At 41.3% G+C, this 25,558-nt stretch overlaps 1 protein-coding gene across 1 annotated transcript; it reads left to right on the forward strand.

The window, feature by feature from the left end:
- Positions 1-1,638: 1,638 nt before the first annotated feature.
- LOC130461662 (uncharacterized) lies at positions 1,639-23,829 on the forward strand. Its single transcript, XM_056829823.1, has 2 exons — positions 1,639-2,500; positions 23,393-23,829. Exons 1-2 carry the CDS (start codon positions 1,639-1,641, stop codon positions 23,827-23,829), a joined length of 1,299 nt encoding a protein of 432 aa, XP_056685801.1.
- The last annotated feature ends 1,729 nt before the right edge of the window (positions 23,830-25,558 follow it).

The raw sequence follows: 25,558 nt of genomic DNA on the forward strand, positions 1-25,558 counted from the left end.
CTACAAATACTCTCGAACACAAACCTCTTAATGGGCTCAGATCAGAACTTAGGGGCCCATATCTCAGCCTCCTACAGGCCCAAGATTTCACACCCCTACACTTGCCCATATTTACTAATAATGCCATCCTGCATTACTATAAATATGCCCCACCTAATCATTATTCAGGTATGTAATAATTCCCAAACTTACTCTCTGACTACTTTCTCTCTCTAACAAGGACTGACTTGAGCGTCGGAGAGAGTTTTCTCGGGAACCCCCCCGAGCCAGTTTACGTTTGCTCCCTTTTTTAGGAAAACGACAGCCGATTGGAGGAAAATAACAGCCAGGTTGACGAGGCTTCCCCTATTTACATACTTAGCAATTTCTTCGCAGAAACAGTTGGCGTCGTCTGTGGGGAAGTCAACTACAAGCCATGGTTAACACTCGACGAACCAGACAACACTCCTCCTCTCATCGATCAGAGTCCCATCCCAATTACGTGTTGATGCCTACTCCGCGGAACGGGGATGATCACGATGGTGATCAGGACCATGAGAACAACCAGCCCCATGTCAAAGGTCACCCTGAGAACTTGGTCACCAGAAAGGATCTAGAGCATTTGGCTGCTCAAGTCAATGAGGTTATCCACAACCTCCAAGGAATGGGAGAGAGACCTTCAAGGAAACAGCCAAACCACCCTACCAGCTCAAGGGTGAGAACAACATCTCATACCATCCACAGGGCACGGCCTCAAAGTGTGATGAAGCTAGGTGACAAGGGTGGGGCACAACCTCTCCCTCACCAACCAAAGGCCAGTCAAGATACACGCCGGGTAATTGAAGAGCGACAGCTGCACAGAGGAGACCTAGATGCTCGAGACCTCTTGCACAGGAGGCGCCTCGAACAAGCCAGAGAAGCCATCAGGAATGATAGGATCACCCGAGGTCTACCCCCCCTCTAGTGCTAAGACTACTGCCTCCGCACGAGACCACCCCACTCCTTCAAGGCAAGTTGAACCGGTCGAAATCAGCTCTCGAAGGACATCTCCCATGAGGCACTCACCTTCTCCTATAAGGAGATGTCACTCATTCCCTAGCCGGGTTAGAGGACATTCCCCCAGGACAAGGGCTTCACCCCCCGATCAACAGCCAGGGGCTCATTCACCTTCTCATCGCCTAAGGCATCGCTCACCCTCAAGAATAGGAAGGAGCCATCCACGCCGTGAGCGAACATACTCGCCTCTCCCAGAGAGTAGAGGTAGGGCATGCCTCCCCAAGAGAAAGATGGGGATCCCCTCCACCAAGAAATGATAGGCACAGGCACACTTCATCATTACAGGAGGCTCTCACTCCCTTCTCCCAAGAGATAATGAACACCCCTCGCCGAGACAAAGTGAAGGTCCCTACCATCGAGCCTTTCGATGGAACTACGGATCTAGAAGAGCACATGGCCGCTTATGCGGCTCAAATAAACGTTCAGACTGGATGTGGAGCTACTTGGTGTAGGTAATTTCCCACCACCTTGAAGGGTCTTGCACTTATCTGGTTCAACAAGCACGTGCCGAAGGGGAGTATCAAGAGCTACAATGAGCTTGAAAAGGTGTTCATCAGCCAATTCGATGCGGGTCGAAGACATCAAAAGACAAGTTTTAACTTGATGGCGGTCAGACAGGGAGAGACGGAGACTCTTCGCAACTATATCAAGAGGTTCAATGAAGAAGTCCTAAAGATACACAATCTCAAGGACGAAACCAAGTTCGCAGCCCTGTTGGCGGGGCTTCAGCCATATGACTTCAAATTCGAGTTGATCAAGTTCGGGGTGTCCAACCTCGATGAAGCAATGGAGAAGGCCCAAATGCACATTCAAGCCATAGATATTTGTAAGATCAATTGGGGTGGTGAGAGTGGAGCAAGGCAAAAACAAAAGCCAAGACCAAACGGCAGCCACGACCAAACTCAGCCCTCCCTCAAAAAGTTAGCTATGGTTGATGACCATGGTGAGGATCCGAGGTACAACCGCAATAGGCGGCAGATTTACCTTGATATCAAAGGAAAAGACGTCCTCCCTAAGCCACCTGCAATTCGTACGCCCGAAGCAAAGCGAGACAAGTCACTTTGGTGTGAGTTTCACCACGAGTGCGGGCACACCACAAAGAACTATAGGGAGCTGAAAAAGGCACTGGATCACTTGGCTGAAAAGGGAAAGCTGAATACTTACTTAAGGAAGAATCCTCCCCCAAAAACAAAAGCCAAAGAAAAGGAATCCCCTAGTGATGATACGAGAGACTACATTGGAGTGATAGCCGGAGGCTTGGCAACAGGCGGGTCTGTGAGCAAGGCAAAGGATAGCTTATGGGCACTTGAACATCAAGTCCTAAAAGTGGCATCGGCTTCTCAAATAGCCCCGGTGATGACATTTGGTGGGAACACTAGCCACCCAATTCAAGAGTCACATGACGATCCCCTGGTCATCGAGATGAAAGTCGCTAACTCAACGGTAGGGCGAGTGTTAGTGGATAGTGAAGGAAATAATGCCCTTGGTCCAAGTATGAATTTAATGATAAGTCTAATAAATGCGGTTCAGTATTAATTAATAAGTTAATAATTCAGTGAGATCAAGTGAGCTGAATGCCTAGCTAGAGACCGCTTCAGTTCAAGTGGAATTAATGATATTAATCCACAGCTTACTCTTGACTGAACCCGTAGGGTCACACAAATAGTACGTAAACGAATCATGTATTTAATGGCATTAAATACTCCATCTACGGATATTCGGAATCGACGGATCTTGGTTTCAGTGGGAGCTAAGATCGTCAAAGGCAAACAATGAATACTCTGGAAACGATGATATTACCGGAAACGGAAATATGGATCGTATCGGAAATATAAATATTATCCAAGTCGTAGATGTTGCAGGAAACGGAAACATGGTACGTATCGGAAAATATTACCGGAAATGGAAATAATGCCGGAAACAGATATATTGTCGGAATCGGAAATATTACTAGAATCGGAAAATAATTCCGGAAACGGAAATATTAAATATTTGTTCGAAACGGAAATTAATTCCGGATTCGGAAATATTAAATATTGTTCGTATCAGAAATAAATTCCGGAATCGGGAAATTAATCGGAAGCGCGTCGTACGAATTAGCATCGGACGAGACTTGCTAGACGAAGGCCCAGCACGAAGCCAGGCCCGCGTCCAGCAAGCCAGCGCGCCATACAACACAGCCAAGGCTACGCCAGGCCTAGCGCAAGGCCAGGCCTAGTAGGCCAAGGCGTGCGCGCGACGGGCTGCGAGCTGCGCTGCTCGCGTGGGCTGAGCGCCATGCTCGTATGCTTGTGTTTGTGTCCGATACAAATCCTAAATCTAATGGGATTCGTTCAATTATTAAATTCCTAATCCCAATGGATAAATTAGTTAATAAGAGTTTTAATATAATTCTAATTAAGCTAATTAGTATACTAGTAGGATTCCAATTCTCTTTCCATACCCCTATAAATATGTGGCCTAGGTTCACAATTTAAGGATGAGTTTCAAATATTCAAAGTGACTTTTTTAGAGCAAAGTTCAGTCATATTATTGCCCCATATTAGCCGAAAATCACTAGTACCTTAAGGGAGATTCTAGTTGGTCAATCTTAAGGCGGATCCGGACGTGCTGTGGACTTTCTACGGAGGGACGACACTTGGAGTCCTAAAGACTTGTTCTTGTTCGGTTCGGGCGCAGCTAGGGAGGGCACGCTACAAAGTGTATGCATCCTAGACTAATTATTTGATTATGTGCAATTAATTTGAATCCTAGCATATAGGTTTTTCCGCATGATTTATGTTGTTCATATGTATAATAACCCAACAGTGGTATCACGAGCCTCTTATTAATTGCATAATCAATTATTGCTTAACATGGTTAAATTTTACAAATTTGCAAAGAATTAAAAGGGGTGATTAATTTTCGTAATTGTTAATTTATTGCAAATTGCGTTTATTTAATTATATGTACGCATTTTTTCGGCAGTTTCTTCGTTACTCAACGAAATCGAGTGATTTTTGTGTCAATTCCACATGTAAAAGGCATTCTAAAATTTTGACAAAATAACTCTTTTTCGGCCGAACCCAAAATTCCTAAATTCGAAGCCTAACTATGAATTTTCGGAGGTTTTAGTTTCTCGAACGCAAAAGTTTGTAATTTTAAGATGTTAAATTGAATATTTGCGATCCTTGTTGTTAAATCTTGAATTTTTGATTGACCTATTGTATATGTTTAAAAAATTTGAATTCCTAAGCTTGTTAATTATACAACCTAATTTGTAATTGTAATTAATTTGTTGAAATTCGAATAATTTAGAATTTGATTTGAATTTCATAATTAATTGACGATTTAATTAGGTATCCATGATTAAAAACCACCATAAAAATTGTTAATTTATGATAAATTTTAAATTTTTATGACCTAGATTTGAATCCATGATAATCGGAAATTAAGTAATTAATAAATTTTCGATTTTTCGCCCTAAAATTATGTAATTAATATGATTTATTAATTTGTCGTTAATTTTAAATTAAAAATTTTAAATTTTTATGAAAAACGCTCATATATGTTGCACGCACAAAGCAATGGACGCTACGTGTTACCCTTAAGGGGTGTTGTATAGTGCGGGCACGCGACGACGAGCAAGGGAGCTCGTCGCCCGTGCGGTACGAATGCAGCGAGCGACAAGCAAGGCGCTCGCGCAAGGCCCAACGCCTGGGCGTGTGTGCTGTGCGATGGGAGAGGGAGATGGGGCAAGGCACAAGCGAGCGAGCAAGACGCGTGTGGGCAGCGATGGTGCTGCGCCACAGCGCGCCTGGCTCGCCCAAGCAAGCAAGACAGAACGCGCGAGCAGGGAGCGATCCCTCGCCCAGTGCGCGCTGCCTTGTGCAGCAAGCAGACGCAACGAAGCAATGGGGCTGCGCGCAGCGTAGCTTGCGTTGGCTGCGTGTGCGTGTGGCGTTGCTGCTCGTGCCTTGTGCAGCGATCGGTCGAACGGGGCGCAGCAGCCTCGTGGCTCGATGGGGCTTGGGCGCAAGCCCAAGTGCCTCGTCTTGCTACGATTGATACGTTTTGATTTGAATTTTAGATTTTCAGTTCGGAAATAATTTTAATTAACTTTAAAATTGATAATTTAAATTTTTTTCTCGGAATTTAATTTTGATTATTATAATTATTATAAATTTTAATTTATACTAATTATTTTACTAAAATTAAAACCTTGAATTAATGTAAATTCATTTAATTCAACTGAAAATAAATTAAATGGATTCGATTATAATTTTATATGAGCTTTAAATTTTAATTAAACTTTTATGTTTCCGGTTACACTAGAAATACATTTTTATGTTTAAAATTAGTAAAGCATATAAAGTTATTGGTTTAAGTGGGAGCCTTTAGTCATAAACTCTTGATTAGGTCTACAATCCTTTAAGGTTAAAAAAACTTGATTAGAATTAATAAGGATTGAATAATTGGTAGATTATTGGTGCCCTTGATTAATTGCTGCAAATATTTATGTGATGCATAACATGTGTTTTTACTAACCAGCTATTTGGACCATTCATGATAATGAATGGGTGAATGGTATATAGTATATATTGTATATGTACTGTTTTGCAGGTTATTGAAAGTGACTAGTATGGCCCAAATAGGATAGAAAATATGGTCTGCGTACCCTTAATTTGAATGTAATATTGGTCTAAAGTACCAAATTTTATTGCTTTTAAATATGGTCTGCGTACCATCAAATAGTTGTAATTAGTTTAAATTATAGCTTATCCTATTTGAAGAAAATGGCGCCTCCCATGGTGAAATTCAAGACGGAGTTTCCAATCCATTTTCAAGACGGAGTTTGAAGTTGAAGCTTCAAGATGAAGTCGGGCCATACTAGATCACATTAATATCTTATGCATTGCTTTAAATATGTCTTAATTATGCATGAGATTGTGGCTTGATTATGTATCATGATTGAGGATTTTAGTTCACTTAAAATCTAACCAACATAGTGTAGACACCTACTTTGTCCCCATTCCCGAAAGGGAAGGTTCGATGATGAGAACATAAATCTCCACTTGGCAACGCATCTCCTATAAAATAACGAAGCTCGATCACACTTTTCATTTCACCCGAACCTGCTATTTATAGAAACCTGCTAAAAATAGTAACTGCCGTAACGGGTAGTTGGTAAAAGTGGCAAGACATAAAAGATAGAAACCTGTCAGAATTAGGTGTTGCACTCCAACATAAATCCTAAAAGAGATAGAATTTTCAAGAGGAATCCTATTCCTAGTATAATTCGAAAATAAGAGTTACGTATTAATTAAAATCCTAACGAACCTAGAGTTCGTAACGGGCCCAGACGCATTCCGTCATAAAGTTAATACACACTAAAAGACTCGGATGAGTCTCAAAGACTCCGTATTCCACGAGTCCAAATCTGACAAGTAAATACGGCCCATACCCTATTTTCAACGCCTGGCTCTGGGCGCTGAAATTACCTGGGTACGTGTTCTTTCCTAATTCTTCTTGGATTAGTGCTCTAAAATTCTATCTTTCCACGAACTCTTTTCTATAAATACAGCCCCAAATTCGACGTGAAACACACACAATTCATAATCTGAGTATTGACTCCAACCCATAAGCCTAAGCCTCACGCTGCGAAATTGATCCCGCATTCTGTCGCAATCGACCCTAAAGTCGAACAGAAAGTATCCTGTCCCTTGTAGCTGAAGAATTAAGCCCGGATACTGGAACCTTGCCCGGAAATTCGAGATTCGTTAAATAAAAGGAGAAATAGCAAAGCTTAAGTGGTTAGTTTTCTGAGAACCACAACGCACCTCTCAAGGGTGCGTCGTAATGTGTCCCTTCGCATGATTTAATCGCTTTCCTCGCCCTTTTATAAAACTGTTAAACTATTAAATCTGATTGTTCTATCACGCCTAATAAAGATAATATCTTGGACAATTGAACTATCATGCTAGGTCCCTTAAATCAATCTAAACCAGATAATCACGATCGATCTAGTATTATGTGTTGCATATTGCTAAAATCAATTCAGATTAGTTTAATAGTTAACGCATGTCCCTTCAATTATTTATGCTGAGCTAGTAAGGATATCCTGCCTATGGAGTTATCGAAGAGCGAGTACTCCTCTCGGTAGTTACAGTCCCCCGAACCCTCAATCTCTGCCCTGCGGGTGTACGTTGAGCGATCCCCACACCAGGGATCACAAGGGAACCTATGGCCGTCGTGGTCAAACATAATTGCACTCTCTTTATGTCACGATAACCGGGTTTTGTCAGTTTTTCTCATTGTCGTTAAAAACTGAATGGCGACTCCTATATTACTAGTCAATTGGGTGTAAACTCACAGGAAATCCAATTACACTTGATTTGACAAAAAGAAACGTCACGCCCACGAGGGACGAGGTCACGCATTAGCCTCGTGCTTTTTCGACCCCCTCACAGTGGCGACTCCGCTGGGGATAGTGAAGGAAATACTCGTGCTCGTAGGTAATCAAAATAGCCGAAGGGTGAAACGATCCTACCCCACGTTTATTTCCCCATCAAGTTGGGACAACCTGAAAATCAGCATATTAATGTGAACGGACAGAACCGCATAACGAATCTTGGCTCCCTTGGGATGTTTCATCTCGGGAGTTGGGACTAAGGATACCTATCGCCAACCGGGGGGTGCATACGCTTCGAATGTTGTCCACTCGGCACTTTTCGCTAGTAGTACACCCGTCCCAAACCCAATCGCTCGCCCACTAGGTCCCTCTCATTGGTGCATGCCCCCTTGGCTTACATCGTGATTGGCCTCTTGGGCGAAATTCGTCTGTTGAAGGCACTACCTCGACCGGGGCATGTGTTGGATCTGCGATAGAAGCGGTACCAAGCCGGCGCAAATACTACCCATAGAGGCCTATCATAAACTACATGACATATTATTATTTTGCCTCATGATGTAATGTTAGTTATGTGTAGCGAATTATGTGATTGTGTGTGACAAATAATGCTAGAAAACCAACGACCTTAAAAATTGCCCAAACATTCATAAACACCAATTGGCCGAAGAGTTATACCAAAATACGTGTTCCGCAACCCCGGGCGATCACCACAGAAATAAGCGACGCTTAGGACGGCCCGTAACGGATCCCACAACACTGCACAACGCGTAAAGGACGTTATTAGGCAAGCACGCAAAATTAAGTCGCATGTACAAAAAAGGATACGCGAACAGAATACTAGTACCAGTCAGGGACGCATTTTCAGCGCCCCTGGCTGGGCGCCAAACATTTTCACGCCCCTTTATGGGCGCTGAAGTTGCTGCCTGGCCTTTTGGTCAGGCAGAGCAGCCTCGGCGCCCGCGCATAAAATATACGTAGCAATACGAAAAAAAAAATTGTGAAAATTGCTGCGAGGACGTATGAAAAAAGGCACTCGATTCTAAAAACGACTTATAAAAAATAAATAACTCTTTGTGTCGTTGTTAGGCCTCCTATGACGACAATGCTCGGCACCAAAACCAAGCATGCTAATTAAAATAACTTTGAATGTCACATGGGCAAAGAATTCAAAAAATGATGTTCAAATAAAGTTTTCAAGGAAAAATAATGTTCGAATAAAAAAATAAATAAATCCGGGTCTAGACTAGGCTATGCCAAAGTACAATCTAAATCCTAAGTCTTAGTTGTCTTATACATAGAATCGGTCCTAATGCTTGGTGCCGTTCTGCAAGTTAAAAGGTTAAACCATATTGAGTCTCCCTTCCTAACATTTAAATCAATAAGCACCCATATGTAATTGTCATCCCTTGCTAAGAATCTACGGCCTTAATACTCTCTCTCACCAATAAAAAGAATATATTATGTAATTCAAGTATTTGCAAAATGGAAACAGTCACATTCTGAAAATCATTCCTCCATAGTCGCACAACCCCCAAAGTGAGCCTAAGGTGTCAATACCGTTGGCAAAGAAAAAATTAATGGCCTCAAGGCTTATGATCACATTGGGTCACGACTATCATAGTCCTCTCCAGCCACTCGCTCCTTGACGTACTCCTAAGTACGGACTAAAAGATTTTCCATGAATGCAACATGACCAACCATGAAAATACCCAAATCGGCATGCCATAAGGCTACCATTGGGGTAAAGCAATACACACTAAGAGGGAAGCCGCACTAATGATTCTAGTCTTGCAAAAATGAAAATTCGATCTCCCCAACTAACTACCTTGCCAACATTAAGCAAAATGGTGCATGACAAATGAACACCCAAGGGTTAAAATCTAAAGTGTCAACCAATGAAAGTTATGGTCCAATTAGCCTAAGTCTGAAAGTTGCTTGGTCAAGTATTATAGGCTTACGCCACGTCGTTATTTTGAGTCTAGGCCACCTCCTTGTATTCATACACGGGTTATAATCAGAAAAATTAATGAAAGTCGAGTCTAAATCACAACTTCCAATTAAATCCTGGAATCTGAAAAGAAGCAAAGAAAAATTATTTTCGATGTAATTCTTTTATTAAATTTCAATAAGGTAAAAACAACATTTTGAATCTACGCTATTTGCACATTTTAAGAAACGACTAAATACGCTTGCAAAGTAAGACAATTTAAAGGTCCACCCTAGGCCTACTAAAATTAAAAGGTCCACTATAGGCCTACCAAACGAGGCTCACTCTATCTCGCCTCGCGACTCAAAGACCAGAACCATCTACCTTTTAGCCCAAATAAAAAGGGGGAGAAATCCCAAGAAAAAAAGAGAAAAAAGAGAAAAAGAAAAGGGAGAGCGAAAAGAGCGAGCCATGGAATACTTATCCCGTACCTCCCAAAGTGCAACATTTACCCAAGTAAACGGAGGAAAAGAATTGAGTCAACCAATCCAAATCATAAGATTTTACGATGTCTACCCTTTCCAATCCTTATGCTCTTAGACGCCTTCGCTCTGGGGCCCCTGTTCAGCTCATTTAACCCATCCATGTTCTCATCGTCATAACCCAAGAAACCATTAACTCGACTCTTGTTCTTGAACTTGTTATCAACTGCAAACCATGTACGGCCATTGACACGTGCGTCATACCCATTATTTCCAAAGCCCAAACCTGTTCTTACACCACCATTAGCATAATGACCATATAACTTGTGTGGATACATCCTTTTGATATACCCTTGAGCCGTCCCCATGCTACTCATTGGCCTTGGTTGATGTAAACTCGTGACACTAGCTTGAGGCTGCAAATTGTGAGCCCTGGCAGATGTGATCCTCATGCTTGACTAATACCTATACAAATTATCCTATCTCATTCGACCCGTCTTTCAAGCCGTCTTGAGTCACGAATAAAAAAAAACAAATGAAAAGTACGTTCTACACTTAACGTAAAAAATTAAATTATAATAAAAAAAACTTTGCAAAGCGCACAAAAGAGGAAAAGAAGCATTTAGCGCACAAAAAAGATTCGCAAATGTTTGGCACAAAACGAAAAGGAGCAACGCAAAAAAGGCAGCCAAGACCTGGGCGCCGAAAATAATAGCGCCCAGCCCTGGGCGCCGTTCTTGCTTTCAACTCCCAATTCCTAAAAGTGTTCGTATATTTTCCTATATACATGCGGAAGAATAACGAACACTTGGAGGGGTAGAAGATCGTATAAAATACGCAAAATACGCGCGCTCCAAAATTTTCGTACACTTATTTCACCCTATTTCAACATTACGGTTCCACTCGAACGTACTTGTTTAAAATCGACATTCTAAGAAACCATTTTCTGGCTAAGAACTACGCAAGACCTAATTCCAAATTAAATCTATTTAAGGCGGATACGTAGGCAATCCATGATTCGGTCCAACTAATTTGCAAAAATGTTAAAGCCTATAGAATAACAAGAATAAAAAATAGAGTCCCCTATTGAAATTTAAATACTTGCAATCCAAGTCGAAAGAAAAATTTAAATCAAAGGAAGAGTCCAAGTCATCAAGATGCCAAAATAAGCACACATTGAAAAATAATAGGGGCACGTACCCTTGCTAGAAGGAGCACTACACTCCTAGGCACTTAGCCAATACTCAAAAGATCGCTTTGCCTCAATTGAATGGGGGCTAGCGCGAGCGTCCATGACCTCTAAAGGTACTCGACTTGACCCTCCCTAAAAGCAAAATAACTCACTTAAAGACCTTCTTTCACCACTAGACACATTCATAATCGCCAACAAGTAGTAAAGGCAGTAAGCTTGCAATAAATAGGATTGTTCTACGGCATCGCCCCATCGTTCCTTCGAACTCAGGGCACCCGTTCATGATAATTCAAATGCTTGCGAATCCCCTTTGAAAAAAAATCAGACATTGTTAGTAGGACTTGGCACTTAACCAAGGCTCACCCTACTCAGACATATGACACGGGCATCTAAAATCGAAATCTGAAAGCATCATTAATGAGAAGACATAATAGCAACTGGGGGCTAAAAATTGAAATGAAAAATCTAGGGAAAGAACTAAGTATACCTTGACCTTTTGTATAGACATACACCAAGTAAATCTAAGACAATTTGAAAACGGTTTATATTCCCGCAATTCTGGAAAAGATGGCCCTAAAAGCCTAAAGCATGTGCCACACGGGCACAAGTAATATCTTGACGCCTACACCCTGGCTTCCAGCAAATCCTTAGACAGCATTCCAAAAACCGTAACAGTATTTTGATTCACTCATGTAATCCTGTACGAACCCTTCTATAAGTCAACTTACTTAGGACACCTCGGATTGTACAAAGTAGGACTCGGATTTCAAATAATTTTCAAAGAATTCTTCGAACATAATAAAGTGTCGTTGGTTTAAGCGAACTATGCGTTTATCTCGATGTTGCAAGTGAGTCAAAAGATTTCTAAATATGATTATGGGTAAAGAAGGGCACCTAGCTTTTGGTCAAGGCACACTTCAACATGTGACTACCTTGACCATGGCAATGTCGCACAATACGACATTTACAAGCTAAGTAGCAAATCACTACTCGAACGTACCTCGCACTAAACGAGTCTAGTTCAAACTATTCATGAATCATGTCACCATGAATGCATAAAAACGTATGCCAAGCATTATAGCACCAAGCCAATCCCGTAGCTATAATTGGGGGCTTGAGAAAAACACTCTAAAAATGCTCGAAATGATGATTTTATCGCAAATTCTCGACTCTAATGCTATACACACGTCATAGGGGCACAATCCTAAGGTTTAATCGTGAAAAACGAACCTTAGAATGACTACAACCCCTCCCAAATTCTAAGCACTACTTAGAATATATGAAGTCACCCCACTAACAAGGGTAACTGAAAATCGCGAGTCACCAAAACTCCGATCAAACTACTGCACATAACGCTCGCCCTACAAGCGCCCGTTACACAGTCTACGTCGTTCCAAAGCAAAAGCAAAAGAAAAATCAAGGATAAAAAAAACTGTCAAATTCTGCCCAGAAATCATTTTCAACGCCCAGAGCTGGGCGCCGATATCTTTAACGCCCCAGCCTGGGCGCTGAATCTCTCTGCTTGCCAAATTTTGCCCAGATATAAAAACAAGAAAGAAACATCTATCGCATCGAACGAAGTAATAAGCCGTGCACACCCACGCAGAAGGTGCTACACTTGTTCGAGCACCTGAACGAGGCGTAACGAAGTATTCCAAAGCAAAAATAATAATGATATTCCAACACCTGGAGGAATGTTCTAAGACACGCCGTTAGGCTACACAATCCTACGTCGCACCATAAGTTCAACCATCCCACGGTACAAGTCTAAAATAAAAATAAAAAGAGTAAGGCATATTGCACTACTGCGGGGCACGACCAAGAGCATGTGTAAAAGAGGCAAAGACTACTTATCGCCCAAATTCAAAATGCAAGCCAGACGACTTCTACAATAAGGATTAAAGGTAGCAAAATATTACCTACCACGGAAGGGATAGCTCGCACCTACACGAGCGGAACCCCAAGGCACCTTTCTCGAAAGAACCTACAAAAATCGTACGCCAAAAGGAAGCATCCCAACATGCATACTTGGGGGCTCCAAGCTACGAAACGACCATAGCAAAATAAAAAATCTCAAAGCAAATGATTGAACGATCGAAAGGGCACGATGCTTGAGCCCACCTCATGAATGGGCCTGAACCCTATCAAGCCTCTAAGCAAACTATTCAAAATCAGTCATTGCTCAAAAAAAAAATAAAAAATATGATTCAAGCAAACTAATTAATGGACCGCACGCAACGACCATTATATGAACGCTCATTCGCACATTCATATCATTATTTTAAGAATCGAGCATTCACGAACACGTTCAAAAGAAAAAGTATATACAAGAGCGATCAAAGTCTTACGCCTCAAGGTATGTTCCTCGGGCCATATAGACTCGCCCAACTATTTCATTAACTGTACGCCTTAAGAGCGACAGTTCCTTTAAAGAATCGCCCCAAAGCGACAAACACCGTAGTCCACCAATCGGCTACGGCTTCTCGAGAAATCATCACGATCACTCGACTCATTGTGATCTCTAATAAAATTCTACGTTCCAAAAATAAAGAAAAACAAAAGAGAAGAGAATACGTAGAATTTCCAAGTGAAATAAACGAACGAACAAGAGGCCAAATATTTTCAACGCCCCACCTGGGCGTGAATCATTTCTGAAGCCCAGGCCTGGGCGCCAAAAATGAGCCCAGGCCCAAAAACAGCTCTGACTTCTATAGGGCCCTGTCGTATCCATTCGACTCGAAAATGGCCGATTTCTTTACTGAAAGTCGCACCTCACGACTTTGTCAAGTGTAGCACACCACTACAAAGATCGCTCGCACTTACGAGCACGATCCCACACACGATCAAGGACATTACAAAATGCGTATCCCCAAGGAACCTCTTTGACAAGAAATGACCGTCGAGCACGAGTGCTTGGGGGCTCGAAAGAAAGTATATATTTCAAAAGAGAGTATGCAAAGTTAAAACAATATTCCCAGACTACGTTGTACGAAGTCCCGCGTTTGGATAATCTCAAAAGATAAAATCGGATTACGACCTCAAGACAAAGGTAGCCGTTGATACTTATACATAGTCCCCTAATCAAGGACCCAGGTAGTGGCAAAATTGAGCCATGAAGACTAGCTCAAAACCATGAAAGATGATGACCACAAGACAATGGTCCGTCTAAGCACGTTGTCAACCAACATTCAGGTTGCAACTAAATCCGAGCATCCCTCGAAAGAATTCGCTCCTACAGGAATGAATAAAAAGAAATTCTCAAAAGAAATCACAAAGAACAAAAGAAATAGGGACTTTACCACCTCAATCGGGCAAGATCGCGGCACTTACCCCGCGAGTCCCAAATCGAAAAGACGAATTCAGGTTCGCTCACCTCCAGCGGGCGGGGCGTCCACCCTTAGCGGACAAGGCTCGCCCACCTTCAGCGGGCGAGTCTGCGTCACTAACCACGCAGGTCCTCAGTTTTCGAAAATGAAAAGAAAGTATCTCCTTTCATAAATAGGCTCGCCATCTTCAGCCGGCGGGGTCTGCGTCGATAACCGCGCAGGTCCTTCGTTTTCAAAAAATGAGATCTTCAAAACACAAACAGGCTCGCCATCTCCAGCCGGCGGGGTCTACGTCACAAATCGCGTAGGTCCTTATTTTCAAAACATCAAAACAGATTCATCCACTTCTATCGGACGGGGTGTCCACCCTTAGCGGACAGGCTCGCCATCTTTAGCCGGCGGGGTCTACGTCACAAACCGCGTAGGTCCTTTTACCTCGTGATTGGGCTTGGCCAGGCCCAGTTACACTTTATAGCTTTGATTTCGAAAACATCTGTAGCTACCTCCAATGACAAAGTGAGGGAGTTTCTATGCATCTTTAGATACTTCCAATGACAAAGTGAGGGAGTTTCTATACTATCAGTTGACAAATTCCAATGACACGTGAGGGATATGTTAACATTTCAAGTGATGACCCTTAAGTCAAATGTTATCACTCGGGGGCTCGTGAGACCCTCGCAAAAACAGGTCACATACACCATGACTTGTGTGACGCACTCCGTCTAGTTCTTTGACCATCGTCTCATCCCGAGACTCAGTCAGAGTGGGGGCTAACTGTAGACACCTACTTTTGTCCCCATTCCCGAAAGGGAAGGTTCGATGATGAGAACATAAATCTCCACTTGGCAACGCATCTCCTATAAAATAACGAATCTCGATCACACTTTTCATTTCACCCGAACCTGCTATTTATAGAAATTGCTAAAAATAGTAACTGTCGTAACGGGTAGTTGCTAAAAGTGGCAAGACATAAAAGATAGAAACCTGTCAGAATTAGGTGTTGCACTCCAACATAAATCCTAAAAGAGATAGAATTTGTAAGAGGAATCCTATTCCTAGTATAATTCGAAAATAAGAGTTACGTATTAATTAAAATCCTAACGAACCTAGAGTTCGTAACGTGCCCAGACGCATTCCGTCATAAAGTTAATACGCACTAAAAGGCTCGGATAAGTCTCAAAGACTCCGTATTCCACGAGTCCAAATCTGACAAGTAAATACGGCCCAGACCCTATTTTCAACGCCTGGCTCTGGGCGCCGAAATCTTCGGCGCCCAGCCCTGGGCGCTGAAATTACCTAGGTACGTGTTCTCTCATAATTCTTCTTGGATTAGTGCTCTAAAATTCTATCTTTCCGCGAACTCTTTTCTATAAATACAGCCCCAAATTCGACGTGAAACACACACAATTCATAATCTGAGTATTGACTCCAACCCCTAAGCCTAAGCCTCACGCTGCGAAATTGATCCCGCGTTCTGTCGCAATCGACCCTAAAGTCGAAAAGAACGTATCCTGTCCCTTGTAGCTGAAGAATTAAGCCCGGATACTGGAACCTTGCCCGGAAATTCGAGATTCGTTAAATAAAAGGAGAAATAGCAAAGCTAAAGTGGTTAGTTTTCTGAGAACCACAACGCACCTCTCAAGGGTGCGTCGTAATGTGTCCCTTCGCATGATTTAATCGCTTTCCTCGCCCTTTTATAAAACTGTTAAACTATTAAATCTGATTGTTCTATCACGCCTAATAAAAATAATATCTTGGACAATTTAACTATCATGCTAGGTCCCTTAAATCAATCTAAACCAGATAATCACGATCGATCTAGTATTATGTGTTGCATATTGCTAAAATCAATTCAGATTAGTTTAATAGTTAACGCATGTCCCTTCAATTATTTATGCTGAGCTAGTAAGGATATCCTGCCTCTGGAGTTATCGAAGAGCGAGTACTCCTCTCGGTAGTTACAGTCCCCCGAACCCTCAATCTCTGCCGTGCGGGTGTACGTTGAGCGATCCCCACACCAGGGATCACAAGGGAACCTATGGCCATCTTGGTCAAACATAATTGCACTCCCTTTATGTCACGATAACCGGGTTTTGTCAGTTTTTCTCATTGTCATTAAAAACCGAATGGCGACTCCTATATTACTAGTCAATTGGGTGTAAACTCACAGGAAATCCAATTACACTTGATTTGATAAAAAGAAACGTCACGCCCACGAGGGACGAGGTCACGCATTAGCCTCGTGCTTTTTTGACCCCCTCGTACATAGTAAGAGCCTTAAGTTCCAAACTTAAAAATTGAGTTAAAAGGTGCCATGCCAAAATAACACTTACTTGCATAACCTTTACATCAATCTTAGTAATAGTTTTCCGCCATAGTGAGGTGTTACTTATTGATTCTAAAGGGGTAAGGTACACAAATAATTGTGAGTACATGTTAGTTTTGGTGAAACTCAACGATATAAGTAAGGAGTCCTTTTATGTCGTGCCAAATTCGATAGGTTTACCTAGTAAGTTCTTAGACGTACCTATCAGCCAAGAGTAGTTTCTAGACTATTAGCAAAAGGCTTCTGCTTACCTAAAAGATTTTAGAATTGAGTCTAAATACATAATGTGCTTAATTCTTCAATGGTTTTAGGATCTTGGAATCATTTTATTCACACCTACCGGAACACATAACTTGAATAAAATGCTTAATAAACATTAAATTATGCATGAATGCTAGAATTTGAGTTTATTAAGAGAAATTGTGAATGATTATTTATTTGTTTATTCTTTTTCTATTGTAGTTTTACTATGGCAAACAACAATCAAAACATCATCATGGGTTCTGAGCTTATGGTCAAGCTGAACCTAACGAATTTTCTTGAATGGGAAGCTAAGCTTATTGAGATAGTCAGACTCAATGGACTTGAGTATGTACTATTATATCCATGCGAAGCTACTATGCCAAAGACATGACCCCTGAAAGATTTTCTGCCTAGGATGCGGATCTCAAAAAGGTTATGAGTCTCATGCTGAACAATATCCCTGATGAATGGGCTAGAAGATTTGTAGCTTACAAACCTTTTACGCTCATCAAGAATCTGAGGGATATATGTCGTGGAAACATAGAGGACAGGGACCTAAATGTCCATGAGTTGATTGAATCAATGTCTGGTCTAAAGGTTGGTTCTCCTAACAGGTGTTATAGGATGGAGGTCCAAGAAACACATGTTCAGCTCCTTCGCACTAAACAAAGGGTAAGCGTCCCACTAAGGTTCCATGTGGAGCTTATGCTTTCATATTTTGATCGCCTAAGTCTGCTAGGAACACCAATAAGCGAAAGGATGGCAGTCTCTATCTTGCTCAATTCACTGCACAGTGGGTTTGGTCGCTTCAAGCAACTATACCTAAGTGAACCAAGAGAAGAAACAGTTGCAGAATTTGTTCACCTTGTCAAAAAGGCTGAGATAATACTCGACTGTGAAGCCAAAGATTTACTCAAGGCTAAAGGGAGATCCTTCAAGAAAGGTGGAAAGTCTAACGGAAATGCTAAAACAAAGCAGGACAAGTCCACATCAAGCTGTCTTTATTGTGATGGAATAGGCCATTACAAGAGAGAATGTCCAAAGCTTAAGGAAGATCAGAAGAACGGAACAGTCCTTCCATCTTCAGGTATTTTCGTTATAGACTGTATACTTGCTAATTCAACTTCTTGGGTATTAGATACTGGTTGTGGCTCACACTTATGTTCCAATTCACAGGGACTAAGAAGAAGTAGAAGGTTAAGCAAGGGTGAAGTCGACCTACGAGTGGGAAATGGAGCACGGATTGCTGCATTAGCTGTAGGAACTTATTATTTGTCGCTGCCCTCTTGGCTAGTTTTGGAACTGGAAGACTGTTTCCATGTTCCAAGTCTTACTAAAAACATCATTTCTGTTTCTTGCTTAGATGCTAAGGGATTTTCCTTTTTAATAAAAGACAATAGTTGTTCGTTTTATTTTAAAGAGATGTTTTATGGATCTGCTAGATTAGTCAATGGACATTATTTATTAGATCACGACAAACAAGTTTATAACATAAATACCAAAAAAGCCAAAAAGGATGATTCAGATCTCACCTATCCGTGGCATTGTCGATTAGGCCATATTAACTTGAAACGCATAAAAAGACTTCAAAAGGAAGGAATTCTAGAACCATTTGACTTAGAGGATTATGGTAATTAGTGCGAATCATGTTTACTTGGCAAAATGACAAAGCAACCTTTCTCTAAAGTTGGAGAAAGAGCAACTGAACTATTGGGTTTAATCCATACAGATGTATGTGGACCAATGAGTACAAATGTTAGAGGTGGTTTCAGCTACTTTATCACTTCCACTGATGACTTCAGTAGATATGGTTATGTCTACCTAATGAAGCATAAGTCTGAATCCTTTGACAAATTCAAGGAATTTCAGAGTGAAGTAGAGAATCAATTAGGCAAGAAGATTAAGGCACTGCGGTCTGACAGAGGCGGTGAATATCTGAGCTAGGAATTTGATGACCATCTGAAAGAATGTGGAATTCTATCAGAATTGACTCCTCCTGGAACACCACAATGGAACGGTGTGTCGGAACGGGGGAATAGAACCTTGCTAGACATGGTTAGATCAATGATGGGTCAGGCCGAACTTCCAATAGAATTTTGGGGACATGCACTAAATACAGCTGCACTCACTATAAATAGAGCTTCATTTAAAGCTGTTGAAAAGACTCCACATGAGTTATGGTTTGGAAAGCCTCCAAAAGTGTATTTTCTTAAGATTTGGGGATGTGAAGTATACGTCAAACGATTAATTTCAGACAAACTTCATCAAAAATCTGACAAATGTATCCTTGTGGGCTGCCCAAAGAAAACAAAGGGGTATTACTTCTACAATACATCTGAGAACAAGGTGTTTTTTGCTCGAGATGGTATCTTTTTGAAAAAGGATCACATTTCCAAAATGACAAGTGGGAGAAAAGTAGACCTCGAAGAAATTCGAGTCGAACAACAAACTCTAGAGAATGCTCAAGATGACATTCAGGATGAAACTCAGAGATCTTTAGAAGTATCTGGTGAGAATCAAGGACCATCTTGAGATATAACCCCGCGTAGATCGCAAAGATATAGATCTAATCCGGAAAGGTACTTAGGTATTTTGACGAACGACAGCTATGACGTTCTATTACTTGAAAGTGATGAACCTGGGACTTACAAACAAGCTATGACGAGCCCTAGCTCCAAGCAATGGCAAGAAGCCATGCAATCTGAATTAGACTCCATGTCTGAAAACCAAGTTTGGGATTTGGTCGATTTGCCAGATGGCTACCAAGCCATAGGAAGCAAATGGGTTTTTAAACTGAAAAAGGACAAGGATGGGAAACTTGAAGTTTTCAAAGCTAGATTGGTTGGAAAAGGTTACAGGCAAGTCCACGGTGTGGATTATGATGAAACCTTTTCACCAGTTGCAATGCTAAAGTCTATTCGGATAATGTTAGCAATCACTGCATATTACGATTACGAAATATGGCAGATGGATGTCAAAACCGCTTTCTTGAACGACGTTTTAACAGAAACTGTGTTTATGACACAGCCTGAGGGTTTTGAGGATCCAAAGAATGCTAAAAGGTATGCAAGCTTAAGAAATAAATCTACGGATTGAAGCAAGCATCAAGGAGCTGGAATATACGTTTTGATGAAGCAGTCAGTGACTTTGGTTTCATCAAGAACGTAGACGAATCTTGTGTATACAAGAAGGTCAGTGGGAGCAAAATTTCTTTTCTAGTATTATATGTCGACGACATATTACTTATCGGAAATGACATTCCTATGTTGAACTCTGTCAAGATTTGGCTTGGGAAATGTTTTTCGATGAAGGATCTAGGAGAAGCATAGTACATACTGGGCATCAAGATTTACAGAGATAGATCTAAGAAGATGATTGGACTCAGTCAAAGCACTTATATCAATAAGGTGCTTGAAAGGTTCAAGATGGCAGACTCCAAGCGAGGCTACCTACCCATGTCTCATGGAATGACTCTAAGCAAGACTCAGTGTCCAAAAACACTTGATGAGCGTAGACGAATGAGTGGGATTCCATATACATCATTGATTGGTTCAATAATGTATGCTATGATATGTACACGCCCGGATGTTGCGTATGCACTCAGTGCTACGAGCAGATACCAGTCAGACCCAGGAGAGGCACATTGGACTGCTGCCAAGAATATTCTGAAGTACCTGAAAAGGCACAAAGATGATTTCCTTGTCTATGGTGGAGATGATGAATTAATTGTTAAAGGCTATACAGACGCAAGTTTCCAAACCGACAAAGATGATTTCAGATCACAGTCTGGGTTTGTCTTCTGCCTCAACGGAGGTGCAGTAAGCTGGAAAAGTGCTAAGCAAAGCACCATTGCGGATTCTACAACTGAAGCGGAGTACATTGTTGTACATGAAGCAGAAAAGGAAGCTATATGCCTAAGGAAGTTCATAGGTGAACTTGGTGTAGTCCCCTCCATTAAAGTACCAATAGCTCTGTATTGTGATAATAATGGAGCTATGGCACAGGCAAAGGAACCTAGACACCACCAGAGAGTCAAGCATGTACTTCGTAGATTTCACCTTCTACGAGAGTTCGTTGAAAGAAAAGAAGTCGAGATAAGCAAGATTGGAACTGATGACAACATCTCAGATCCATTAACTAAACCTCTGCCGCAGGCGAAGCACAACTCGCACACTGCAGCTATGGGAATCAAGCATGTTGGAGAATGTCTTTGATGTCCTTCTTTAATGTTTTAAAGTTTTAGAGTTTAATACTTTGTAAAACATTATTGGTTAATCATTCACATTAATGAATAGAATTCATTTTTCCATTTAATTTGTGGTTTATTAAATGATGAGTCCCTTCAATTTGAAGAAATATTCAAGATAGACTGTCAGGACCAGTCCTATGACTAAGAAATGTCTATCAAGTGAACTTGAATGTCAAAAGTTGAAAATAGTCCCTGGTCGGAGTTTTCTATAAAGATGGACGCATAGAAAACGTTAGACGATTAGAATGCAAGATGACTAGTAGTTATGTTTCTTGAACTATGTGGACATGGCAATGTCGTAATCATTTGCATAGATACTTACTTTGGGAAGACTAGTATCGGACAGACCTATGAAACTTTACTGTAAGAGATGAAAACCTGTCATAAGTAAATTTCATTAAAATGATTAGACACTAATCCTCAATACCTGAGTGATTTGAGATTACTTGTTTGAGAACTACTTACTTTGACGTTGTCAACCGTCGCACCGTAAAAGGAGGCTATAAAGGCAACGCTCAGGTAATCACCTATCAAACGAAGTCTAATCTCAAGATCGCAAGATTGGGATTGTCCTCCCATAAATCGGGATGAGATGCTAAAAGTTGTACAAGGCCACTCGGAGAGCTAGAAACTGTAATATGCATGGCCGTTCTCAGATGAATCATAGGCTATGATTATCTGTTTATTTGATCAATTGAACTCCGAAACCGAGAAACACCTCTGGACATAATAAGGATGACAACTCCTACCTTATGTTCAAGAGCAAGCATCGAGTGATAAAGGAATTAGGAAATGCACACTTGTCCCTAAGGACAAGTAAGAGACTGAAGGAAATAATGCCCTTGTTCCAAGTATGCATTTAATTATAAGTCTAATAAATGCGGTTCAGTATTAATTAACAAGTTAATAATTCAGTGAGATCAAGTTAGCTGAATGCCTAGCTAGAGGCCGCTTCAGTTCAAGTGGAATTAATGATATTAATCTACAACTTACTCTTGCCTGAACCCGTAGGGTCACACAAATAGCACGTAAACGGATCAAGTATTTAATGCCATTAAATACTCCATCTATGGATATTCGGAATCCACGGATCTTGGTTTCAGTGGGAGCTAAGATCGTTAAAGGAAAACAATGAATACTCCGGAAACGATGATATTACCGGAAACGGAAATATGGATCGTATCGAAAATATAAATATTATCCAAGTCGTAGATGTTGCCGGAAACGGAAACATGGTACGTATCGGAAAATATTATCGGAAATGGAAATATTGCCGGGATCTGAAATATTGCCGGAAACGGAAATATTGTCGGAATTGGAAATATTATTGGAATCGGAAAATAATTCCGGAAACGGAAATATTAAATATTTGATCGAAACAGAAATTAATTCCGGAATCGGAAATATTAAATATTGTTCGTATCAGAAATAAATTTCGGAATCGGGAAATTAATCGGAAGCGCGTCGTACGAATTAGCATCGGACGAGACTTGCTAGACGAAGGCTCGGCACGAAGCCAGGCCCGCGTGCAGCAAGCCAGCGCGCCACACAACACAGCCAAGGCCATGTCAGGCCCAGCGCAAGGCCAGGCCTTGCAGGCCAAGGCGCGCGCGCGACAGGCTGCGAGCTGCGCTGCTCGCGTGGGCTGCGAGGCTCGCGTGGGCCACAAGGCTTGCGTGGGCTGAGCGCCATGCTCGTATGCTTGTGTTTGTGTCCGATACAAATCCTAAATCTAATGGGATTCGTTCAATGATTAATTTCCTAATCCTAATGGATAAATTAGTTAATAAGAGTTTTAATATAATTCTAATTAAGCTAATCAGTATCCTAGTAGGATTCCAATTCTCTTTCCATACCCCTATAAACATGTTGCCTAGGTTCACAATTTAAGGATGAGTTTCAAGTATTCAAAGTGACTTTTTGAGAGTAAAATTCAGTCATATTATTGCCCCATATTAGCCGAAAATCACTAGTACCTTAAGGGTGATTCTAGTTGGTCAATCTTAAGGTGGATCCGGACGTGCTGTGGACTTTCTACGGAGGGACGACACTTGGAGTCCTAAAGACTTGTTCTTGTTCGGTTCGGGCGCAGCTAGGGAGAGCACGCTACAAAGTGTATGCATCCTAGACTAATTATTTGATTATGTGAAATTAATTTGAATCCCGGCATATAGGTTTTTCCGCATGATTTATGTTGTTCATATGTATAATAACCCAACAGGTAGTGGATCATCCGTCGACATCATTACTCTAAAGTGTCTAGAAGGGCTCAAGTATTCGAAAGATGATCTAAAAACCATCTCCCTACCACTCATTGGGTTCGGAGGTCAAGCCGTCCATCCCCAAGGCACTATCAAGCTACCCGTCAGGCTGGGTCCCAAGAACAAAGGAAGACAATTGCTAGTAGAATTTCTTGTTGTTGATATCTCCTTACCATACAACATCATCTTAGGTCGGCCTCTACTAAACAAAATAAAAGCCGCAATCTCTGTGTACCAACTTCTCATGCAGTTTGAGTTGGAAGATGGCACCATGGGAAAAATCTTTGGGGATCAACAAGTGGGCAGGCGATGCTATGTTAATAGCCTCAAGAGAGGGACAAGTACCCCCCAGCCACTGGCCAAGAAAGCCAAGCTGGAAGGGACTCGAACCTCCTGAAGGCAAGCCCCTCCCTCGTCCATGGAACGCCGACAACCTTAGAAGGTTTTATGTTCAATCTCCTAACATTTCTCCCTTTCTCAAAAGTACTTAGCTTTATAGCTCACAACCATAGTTTTCAATGATGAAAGTGGGGGTAAGATACATGTAAGCCCGCCATAGGCTAAATAACATTCCATCATTGTAAACGAATTTTCAATGTTTCAAGGAAATAGTAAAGAGCTCAGCGGATATTACTTAGGAATTTTTTTGTCTTTTTAGAATGTTGAAAAGTAGAAGCCAAACATTGGCCAAGCAAGTTCAACATACATCAAAAGGAAAAGACAAGCCAAGTTCAAACATATGAACTCACTTTTATACTTAGAAAAAAATATCTAAGTCATTTTCAAGAATGGCGCATCATTGTTCGCCCAAGCATGGGGCTCATTAGTCCCTTTGGAAAACAGAAGCCCATTCCCATACTTAGAAAAATAATCCAAGTCATTTTCCAGAATGGTGCATCATCGTTCGCCCAAGCATGGGGCTCATTAGTCCCTTTGGAGAACAACAGCCCATTCCCATACTTAGCAAAAATATCTAAGTCATTTTCAAGAATGGCGCATTGTCGTTCACCCAAGCATGGGGCTCATTAGCCCCTTTGAAGAACAGAAGCCCATTCCCATACTTAGCAAAATAATCTAAGTCATTTTCCAAGATGGTGCTTCATCGTTTGCCCAAGCATGGGGCTCATTAGCTCCTTTGGAGAACAACATCTCATTCCCATACTCAGCAAAATAATCTAAGTCATTTTCCAGAATGGTGCTTCATCGTTCGCCCAAGCATGGGGCTCATTAGCTCCTTTGCAGAACAATAGCCCATTCCCATACTTAGCAAAATATCTAAGTCATTTTCAAGAATAGCGCATCATCGTTCGCCCAAGCATGAGGCTCATTAGTCCCTTTGGAGAACAGAAGCCCATTCCCATACTTAGCAAAATAATCTAAGTAATTTTCCAAAATGGTGCTTCATCGTTCTGAAGGAAATAATGCCTTTGGTCCAAGTATGGATTTAAAGCTAAGTCTAATAAAAGAGGTTCAGTATTAATTATATAAGTTAATAATTCAGTGAGATCAAGCGAACGGTATGCCTAGCTAGAGGCCGCTTCAGTTCAAGTGGAATTAATAATATTAATCCACAGCTTACTGAACCCGTAGGGTCACACAAATAGTACGTGGACGGATCAAGTATTTAAAGGAATTAAATACTCCATTTATGGATATTCGGAATCGACGGATCTCGGTTCCAGTGGGAGCTGAAATCGTCAAAAGGCAAATTATGAATACTCCGGAAACGATGATATTGCCAGAAACGGAAATATGGATCGTATCGGAAATATAAATATTATCCAAGTCGTAGATGTTACCGGAAACGGAAACATGGTACGTATCGGAAAATATTATCGGAAATGGAAATATTGCCGGAAACGGAAATATTGTCAGAATCAGAAATATTATCGGAATCGGAAAATAATTCCGGAATCGGAAATATTTAATATTTGTTCGAAACGGAAATTAATTCTGGAATCGGAAATATTAAATATTATTCGAATCGGAAATGAATTCCGCACTAGTGGAAAAAGGCTCATTTGCATCGGTGAATTTGCGTCGCAACCATAGACATGCGACGCAAAGGAAAAATTTTAGCTTTAATTTTAGTCATTTGCGTCGCAGTATTACTAAACTGCGAGGCA

The sequence above is a fragment of the Spinacia oleracea genome, chromosome 5 (genome assembly GCF_020520425.1).
Source record: "Spinacia oleracea cultivar Varoflay chromosome 5, BTI_SOV_V1, whole genome shotgun sequence".
NCBI classification, from domain to species: Eukaryota; Viridiplantae; Streptophyta; class Magnoliopsida; order Caryophyllales; family Amaranthaceae; genus Spinacia; species Spinacia oleracea.